Source organism: Silene latifolia, chromosome 8, assembly GCF_048544455.1.
Source record: "Silene latifolia isolate original U9 population chromosome 8, ASM4854445v1, whole genome shotgun sequence".
NCBI lineage: Eukaryota > Viridiplantae > Streptophyta > Magnoliopsida > Caryophyllales > Caryophyllaceae > Silene > Silene latifolia.
In genome coordinates, this window is record NC_133533.1 from 90,330,382 (window position 1) to 90,339,854 (window position 9,473).

The 9,473-nt window shown below is 32.1% G+C and overlaps 1 protein-coding gene across 1 annotated transcript; it reads left to right on the plus strand.

Annotated features, from left to right (window-relative positions):
* The first annotated feature begins 645 nt into the window (after positions 1 to 645).
* LOC141594461 (cytokinin dehydrogenase 3-like) lies at positions 646 to 6,780 on the plus strand. The gene is made up of 8 exons (XM_074414477.1): positions 646 to 1,391; positions 2,386 to 2,448; positions 2,796 to 2,869; positions 4,005 to 4,304; positions 4,580 to 4,639; position 4,683; positions 5,910 to 6,114; positions 6,220 to 6,780. The coding sequence occupies exons 1-8, from the start codon at positions 737 to 739 to the stop codon at positions 6,512 to 6,514; spliced, it is 1,653 nt and encodes a 550-aa protein (XP_074270578.1). The 5' UTR covers positions 646 to 736; the 3' UTR covers positions 6,515 to 6,780.
* The last annotated feature ends 2,693 nt before the right edge of the window (positions 6,781 to 9,473 follow it).

Genomic DNA, 9,473 nt, shown 5'->3' on the forward strand with positions numbered 1-9,473 from the left:
AATTATAATTTGGACTCGATGGTTTGTATCGAGCTCTCCCCCGACCGCCTTCGTGACTTGTAACTATTTGGTTGGTTACACTTTTTAATTTAAGCTCCAATTTAACCAAAAAAAAAATGAAAGTATATTTAATTTAATTTAATTTTAGTCTTACTAAAGACGAGTAACATTTCGTCACAAGCTAAAGACGCGGTAAAATGTGACCTATTTAAGATGAAAATGTAATCATTTTTAGATAAAAAATTACTAGAACATACAATTTTCTAAGCTATAACAGGGTGTCATTAAAATGATCACATTTTGTTGTTAAAATTGCGATATTAGACATGTATTCAGCTTATAACGAAAAGTGTCAGTTTTCAATGAGAATTGGTGGTCAATCAAATGACATTTTATATGGTCAAATGATATAGACATATAGTTGAGCATTTTTGCTTTTATTTTCTCTAAGAAGAAAGATCAATGTGAAAGAGGGAAAATAGATGCAATTTCAAAGAAATTACTCGTGCATTCTACTTATTATAGAACAAACGACTCTTAATTTACCACCTTAATAAAATAAAATAAAAATTAATAAAAACTCGACTCGTTTGTGTATATATATGTGCTACTAGCTCTCATTTCATCAACACAACACCCTAGCTCACTCCTTCCTTTCCTCCTAATATCTCTAACTTTCTTCCCTAAATAATTTAAACATAATTATATTAATTATTAATAAATAATTATCTCTAAAATGGCAAAACTTACTCCCTCTTATTTATGTTATCTCATAATACAATTAATTAGCCATTTAATCTCAATAATAGGGCTTAAACAAAGACCATGGACAAACATAATTCTCTCCTCTAAACTTCTTGCTCATGAAATTTCTAATAAATTAACCTTTGATGACTCCTCAATTTCCATGGCTTCCATTGATTTTGGCATGTTAGTCCATACTAAACCCGTCGCGGTATTCAACCCTACATCCACACACGACATAGTTTCCTTAATCAAATTGTCATATAACTCTTCCCTTCCCTTCAAGGTAGCGGCTCGTGGCCGAGGTCATTCATGTAGAGGCCAAGCCATGGTTGAAAATGGCATTGTCATAGATATGACCTCTTTGAGTAAAAATAGTTACAATCACATTAATGATAAAAATCGCGGTAATTGTGGGATTAGGGTTTCATATGATGATTGTTCAGGGTTTTATGTTGATGTTTGTGGAGGGCTACTTTGGATAGATTTGTTACATGCAACATTAGAGCATGGATTAGCACCTATTTCTTGGACCGACTATTTATACCTTAGTGTTGGCGGAACCCTTTCGAATGCCGGAATTAGTGGCCAAGCTTTCCGTCACGGCCCTCAAATTACCAACGTCTATGAACTAGGCGTTGTTACCGGTAATTTTTTGAATTTTTATCACTTTTACCTTCCTCTTTGTGCATCAATTAGTTCATAATTACATAATGTAGATAATCTATTTATTATAAAACTTCCCATTTAAGTATTCTTAAGATGTGACCTTAGGGCACATTTTAGAAAACCGTATTAGTAATTACTAGTACGTGTTAGAAATAATACAAGTTGAATATTGCATGAGTATTTTGTCACATTATTAAATTATGTACGTAGGAGTATATGTATGTTATTATATACAGTAAATTTAGATGCACGCCTTAGCTATCTGATTAATACACGTTAAAATCAGGGGCGGATTTGGGGGGGGGGGGGGGAAGTGAGGGCACGTGCCCTCACGTGACAAAAAAAAAAAAAAAAAAAAAAAAAAAAAAAAATTTAAAAAAAAAAGACGATATTTGAATTTTAATGTATAAATGTTGTCCTTAAAATTTTTTTTTCTTACTGTGCCCCCCCTTTACTCAAATCCTGGATACGCCACTGGTTAAAATAATAAAATAAAGTTATCGACTGTAATTAAATCGAGTAAAGCATTTTAGATTTTATCACATGTACGTATAGTTTTTTCCATAAATACGTGGAGCAATAATTCATTGATGATGAATATGTGGAAACATATAAGTAGACAAGAATTTGTCTACAGATCAAAGTACTCACAATTAATCTTATTTGAATTTTAAATTATTAGGTCGTGTTAACAATTTCTAGGAGTATAATAATAAAATTTGCAACGTGTTGAGTACGATAATATTTTCTTTTGCATTTTGTAACATAAATACGTCAAGACATTCCACTAAAAAAATAAATAAATACGTCAAGACATGCAAGAAGTTCTAAATTCAGGTGATCTTTTACAAAGATTGTTTGTATGATGTAATATTTTTATTATTTACGATCATTAAATAAAGTGTATAATATGAGATAAGGTTGCGGTATATCGTATATTAATTAGAGCTAATATTAATTTTTTGGTTGCAGGAAAAGGAGAACTAGTCACATGCTCAAAGACGATAAATTCAGAGCTGTTTAGCATCCACAATGGTAAGCTAGTTGCTACTAGCTTACCTTTGCCATATAAGATTTTCAAGCTACAATATTTTTAGGCTAGAAACTACTACAATGGTAAGCTACTAGTATTGTGGCTTAGATGGACCCATATGTCAACTACCTTTCATATCACCCATTTATTTATTAAAAATTCTATTTCCACATGTATTATTTTAGTAGGTAGATTTTTTTTGTAGGACCATTTAAGCTACTAGCTCCATGGAGCTAGTAGCTCAATTTAAGCTAGTTCAATGGAAGTGCTCCAATGGTCAAGCAAGTAGCTTGAGATTTTTTTTATTTGCAAGCAAGTCCTTTTGGGAAACCATTGGAGATGCTCTAAGGAGTTTTAGGTGGACTTGGACAATTTGGAATTATTACCAGAGCAAGAATTAAACTAGAAGCTGCACCTAAAAGGGTACTTTATTATTCCCTTTATTTAACTTACACCAATTGCTCTTTAAATTATATGATCTGTCATGCATAAAGCTCACGTGCATTCACTTCATTATTATACAATCTTGCTAATAATAAAATAGTAATCAAAAAATCAAAAAATTATTATATGAGTAAATTATTAATAACCCCCTTTTAAAATACACTTTTTAAAACTTACTCCCTTTTAAAAAAAAGTTTAAAAATTACACCCAAAATATTGCAAAAATTTAAAAATTGCTACCAAACCCCTATATTTGCATTTTTATGACAAAAATACCCCTTATTTTTAAAAAAAATTCATATTACTAGCCAACTCCATTACAACTATGCCCACCCTTCAACCACCCAAGGACTCCACGGCTAACCACCACAATCCTCCGCCAAACTTCACCACCGTACTCGTCATATAAGAAATAAAATAAGGGGCATTTTTGTCATAAAAATGTAAAAGTAGGGGTTTGGGAGCAATTTCTAAATTTTTGCAATATTATGAGTGTAATTTTTAAACTTTTTTTTAAAAGGGAGTAAATTTTAAAAAGTGTATTTTAAAAGGGAGTTATTGATAATTTACTCTTATTATATATATTGCTATCCTGATTAATTACTTTCTAATAATAATAATTATAAACGCGGTTGGATGATTGTGACTTAAATACGGTATCCACTCATATGTGTTCGACCCTGAGCGCACACAATAACTCATGTTTGAAGCTTTAAAAAATAAGATAGACCTAAGTAAGACGGTATAAAAGCTATTAAAACCGAGTGACTTTTTTTTGTAAGGTAAACGAAAGGTTATACAGTTGTCGGTATTGAGTTTTAGTACCACTTTACTGCTTTATCTAGTGGCATTGGGTCCTTGTAAATATTACAAGTACTTTAAGCAAACCTAATTAGTTGGTCTGATCGATCATGTCGGATTAAATTAACAAGCGTGTGGCTAGTTATTTAATTTAATAGACTAAACTTATGATGCCTAATACAATAATGTAGTGTCTATTATGTCGTACCTTTATCCATCTTAAAGTACAACTTAATTTAGTCATTTTAATCATTGTTTTAACATGTAATTATAATAATTTCTGATTGTCGTTTCGAATCTTTGTCGTCGACAGGTGAAATGGGTTCGAATGTTATATGATGATTTTTCGACTTTTGCAAGAGATCAAGAACATTTAATCTCATTGTATGGAGATTATAATAATGAACAATTAAGTCGTGTCGATGGTCTAGATTACGTGGAGGGCTCGATTATGCATCAATTTAGTCCAAATAATTGGAGATCGTCCTTCTTTACACCTAAAGATCAGACCAAAATTACTTCTCTAAACACATCAAATGGCATCATCTACTGCTTAGAAGTTGTCAAGTACTATTATGACTACAATTTGAGTACTCACTCGGACATCGACAAGGTATAACGCGATATATCTTTGTCATTTCGATATTTCACTTTGACTGCATTTTATTGCACGTAAAATTATTTAAAATTTCATGTTGTTTTCGATTTTAACCAAGCTAAGACATGTTGACAATTAAAGCGATGTATATTTGTTATCTCAATATTTCACTTTGATTGTATTTTATTGCACGTTAAATTATTAAAATTTTAATTTGCGCGTAATTAAAATTATTGTTGTCGATTTTAACCAAGACATGTTGACAATTAATGTGGCTTATGAATGTGTAGGAATTGAAAGGGCAACTAGGCGATTTGAACTTTATTCCTGAATTTATTTTCACAAAGGAAGTATATTGGGATATTAGGCCCATTAAGGTCGTCTATTGTCTAGGGTTAGGGTTTAACCTAATAGGATTTATTATATATATGTCTTTGTATTGAATCAGAATAATCATCAATATAAAATCTCTACCTTTATGATTTATCTCCGTCTAGATCTTAACATGGTATCAGAGCCTCACGCTCTTGAGGCCTAAAACACGATATTCCGCCGCCTGCCGGTGGGCATATGATATGCAACGCCCACCGGCGGGATTTCGCTATCGATTTCAGTTTACCCGTACTCTTCGATTTTTTTTTCTATATTTAAAAAAAAAAAAAAAAAGAAAGAAATTTATCCGAACAATTGGTAAAAATCAAACATGTGATGGTGTAATAGCTATTTTGAGTGTAAGTCTTGCTTGCGACGGGTCGCGGGTTGCGACGAGTAGTTTGTGAGAGGAAATGGGTAGAGGGGACAAAGGAGGGTCCCCCCATGTGCTTCCCCCACTCAAGGCAAATGGGTAATTTGTGAGGGGATATGGTATCCGTCTCTTATTTGTGACGGATACCTTCCGTCACAAATAAGAATTTGTGCTATTTTGATAATAGCGTTGAAGTTATCGATGATGCTGATTTATCTTTTGCTGTTACCTTCAAACGAATGTTTTTCCGTTGATCGAAATTTGTCATTTTCCCAAAAAAATTGTTCTTGCCGAAACAAATATCAAAAACAAAGAAGCAATCTCTTCATTTTCCTTTGAAATTTGATTAATCGTCTTTTACTTCGTTTAAGGTGGTACTTTAATTATTTGTTTGGAGTTCGAAAAGCTTAACGTTCTCCAAATCTTGACATATCTTGACATTGACGGATAATTTTCCGTTTTATTGAAATTTGTCAGGTTCGATTAGGGTTCCTGCAAATTAACTCATACTTTCGACAAGTCCGAAAAATTTAACGTTCTTGTTCGAAGAAATTTCTAGCGAGTCTTAATACTCGTTTATTTTACCAACCTTGCGAAGACGGAGATGATAATGAAGACGAAGAAGGCGATGAACATTGATTTTTTCTTTTTATATTTTTCTTTATATTTCTCCAATCGTAAAGTTCGTACTACGTACTGCCTTTACGATTGCGGGAGGGTATTGGGATATTAGGCCCATTAAGGTCGTCTATTGTCTAGGGTTAGGGTTTAACCTAATAGGATTTATTATATATATGTCTTTGTATTGAATCAGAATAATCATCAATATAAAATCTCTACCTTTATGATTTATCTCCGTCTAGATCTTAACAAAGTATCCTTTGTAGAGTTCTTGAATAGAGTAAGAAGAGGAGAGCTAGAACTCCAATCCAAAGGTTTATGGGATGTTCCACATCCATGGCTTAATATCTTCATACCGAGATCTCGAATCAACGATTTCTCTCATGTCTTCACAAAGATTGCTTCCAAGGATAGCAAAGTTCTCGGACCAATCCTCATCTATCCATTGAATCGAAACAAGTATGTACCTTGTAGTAGTATTACTGTAAGACTATCTTATACAAGACGTAATTCGTTCACCGTACATTAAATTTGAACTAATTAATTTTATTTATTCTCATGTAGGTGGGATGATAATATGTCAGCAATTATACCAGATGAAGATGTTTTCTACACTGTAGGATTGCTACATTCGAGCGGTTTCGATGATTGGCAAGAATTGGAGGACAAAAATAAAGAGTTACTAAATTATTGTGATGAACATGGTATCATGATTAAGCAATATCTACCTCATTATAACACTTTGGAGGAATGGAAATCTCACTTTGGCAAAAAATGGAGAATATTTAAGGAGAGGAAGGCATTATTTGATCCTAAGATGATTTTGTCCCCAGGACAAAAAGTGTGTAATCACTTATGAGTTACGGAGTATGATATCACGGAATGACAACGCCCGAGTATGAAATCTAGTATAATAAGAAGTTTAGATAATCCCTAAAGGCCTTTTGGCTTAAATAATGCAAATGAGGTATTCTTGTTAATGAAGGTATTTAATTTCCTCTAGGAGAGGTTAATAGTTAGTATTACTAGTCAATTGGGTAATTGAGTTTTTAGTGTTTTTATTAGTTGAACTAATTTTGATGTAATAGATTATTGGCCTATAATTATATTATTGAATTTTGATGGTATATTGATTGAGAGTAATTGAACTCTAATAGATATTGAACTCGCGTTAAAAATTCTTGTACGGTTATTAATAAAGTTATTGAAAAAAAAATTGAAATTTTGTCGTATTTTAATTTGATGAACATTTTGCAAGCCCTAGTTAAAGAATATTAGCTTCTAAATTTTGAAATTATATTGTGTCAATCACATGAGAGTTGAGACTCTATACAACATTGACTCCTCATCATCTTTATCTTATTCACTTTGTAGTTTTCACTAGAGGTGGATCACGGGTCAATCAGACCAGTTTCGGTTCGGGTTCTTTCGGATCGGGTTATTTTGGTTTATCTTGTTTTTCGATTTTAGTTCGGTTCAACTCAGGTTGGATTCAGTTTCCACTTTTAATCGGTTGTAGATATTTTGGGTCGGTTCAGGTTCGAGTCGGGTCAATATCAGAGCAAATAAGGTTCGAGTTGGGTCAATATCAAAGCAAATGAGATTCGAGTCAGGTCATATAAGTATCGGATGTCAAGAAGTAATATATAATGTTTTTTTTGTATATAATACAAATAATTTTTATTTTTAAAAAGTAATATATAATGTTTTTTTTTTGTATAACTATGATATAATAATAGAGGTAAAATGGGTGACACTCATGTACAAAAAGACACCTTAGATGTGACGCCTAGGTATATTCGGGTCATTTCGGGTTTAAATGTTGGGTTTCACTCATCAATGTACGGGTTGAAATCGGTTCAGGTATATATCGGTTCGGATTAAAACAATTCAGGTTGAAACGGTTCAGGTTCATTCGATCTTGGGTCTATTTCGGATATTACAAATTCGGTTCGATTTCGAATCAATTCAGGTCGATTCAGGTTTCGGGGTGAAGTTCAGTTATACCTTTCGGATGTACGGTCAGGTGTCGATTCAGGCATTTTCGATCGATTTTTCGGGTTCGGTATACTTTTGCCAGGTCTAGTTTTCACTCTACTCATCCTACATAATAATAATAATAATAATAATAATAATAATAATAATAAGCATCTCATCCTATAACCAAATTTTTCTCTACTAACGAAGAGATGAGCCTCAATCGTGTATGTGGTGAAGTTGCTTAAATTGATAGGATTTTCTATGGTGTACTTTTGTATTTTCCCGAATTCTAATATATACCCTCGATTTTTAAGAAATATCTAATATATTCTTAAAGTCTATAATTACCACCTAAAATACTCTTAAGTATAAAAAATCGAGCTTTATAATGGTTACATATTGTGGCAAAAAATTGTACATTATTGATGAGAAATAAGGATTATATTGTTGACTTTACGACTTTTGGATGAGTAATCAACCAAAACCACCCAAATATAATACTTGAAATCATAAGCTTTACTCAGCGTTTAGGGTATTTGTAAAAAAATTATTGAGTTCAGGTACCTTGTATGATTTTGGAAAACCAAGGATATATCGTAGAAACAGAAAAAACACATGGCTACACCGTAAAAAATCCTAAATTTATTTAAAACACATTAATACTTGTCTTAATGATTTTCTTAACTTCTTTATTTTTTCTGAAAGGTTTTTTAATTAAAAGTTAAACAAATAATTACGAGGAAGGAGACAATTCTATGGATAATTTTTAAAACTTTTTTTGTTATTTTAAAAGTAGTTTCTATCTAACTATTATAATTTTTTTAGATTAGTATTAAGTGGTACATTTTGACATTGGTGGAGTCAGAATTTCAAGTTAAGAGGGTAAAAAAAAAGTTAAATAGGACGAACAAGCCATGTAATAAGCAAAATTTTAAAAAGTTTAAAATTTAAAGTTTTAAATTTTCAGCGGATGCGAGCCCTTCTACTAGCCTCGCTCCTCGCTCCACCATTGCATTTTGGTATGTGAGTTGTTCACTTTAGCTTTTCCGATGTTATTATGATGCAAGTTGTCTTTGAACTTTCAAGTGTATGCTTTAATTCAAGGGTAAGACGATGCTAGTTGCTCTTTAAGCTTTTGTACACCTTTGGGCAGGTGAAGCAATTAGGGTAAGGAATCTTATATTTGGTTGACAATAATGAACATGTTTCTTGCATTACACAGTGAAATGCACAAATGTAAAATGCTCGTATATCTCACAGCTCACAGTCTTTATAAGGGTAACACAGTAACACCCTTTTTTCCTTCTCTAACACAACATCGCTTAGACGTTAAGTTGATGTGAAAAATTATTTTATTAATTTACTATTTCCCATTAGTAAACTTTAACTACCTTCCCTTTTATTTATCAGTGATAAACTCCTCTGTAATATTAATGATAAATTAGCATTGTGTTACTGTTATATACCTAAAATTAAAGTAACGAATACGGAGTAAGGCCACCTAATTGTCAATAGAAGTAATTCCTTAGTTTGTAAAAGAATCATTTCTCCGCTTCTTTCAAATCTAGTTACTTGTTCACGTGTACACATAATAGGAAATTACCGCTACCATACCTACTAGTTTGGATGCCCGTGCGTTGCAACGGGATAATTAACTTAGTAAAAAAAATTGGTTATAAGGTCTTGATATTCTTATGTCTAATCATTTATTTAGATATGATCAAAACTCAAAACATCTTATTTAAGAGACGCAAAACATCATATTTATAATCATAAGACCACTACATCATATGTTAATCTTTGATGTGGGACATATAACATACTAAGAAAGTACACAA

Bases quoted from the DNA above. Each gene is read 5' to 3' on its own strand.
- LOC141594461 (XM_074414477.1), top strand. From the start codon at position 737: ATGGCAAAACTTACTCCCTCTTATTTATGTTATCTCATAATACAATTA. The intron at 2,449-2,795 runs GTAAGCTAGTTG...AGATGCTCTAAG, and splicing joins GCTGTTTAGCATCCACAATG to GAGTTTTAGGTGGACTTGGA. The intron at 4,305-4,579 runs GTATAACGCGAT...ATGAATGTGTAG, and splicing joins CTCACTCGGACATCGACAAG to GAATTGAAAGGGCAACTAGG.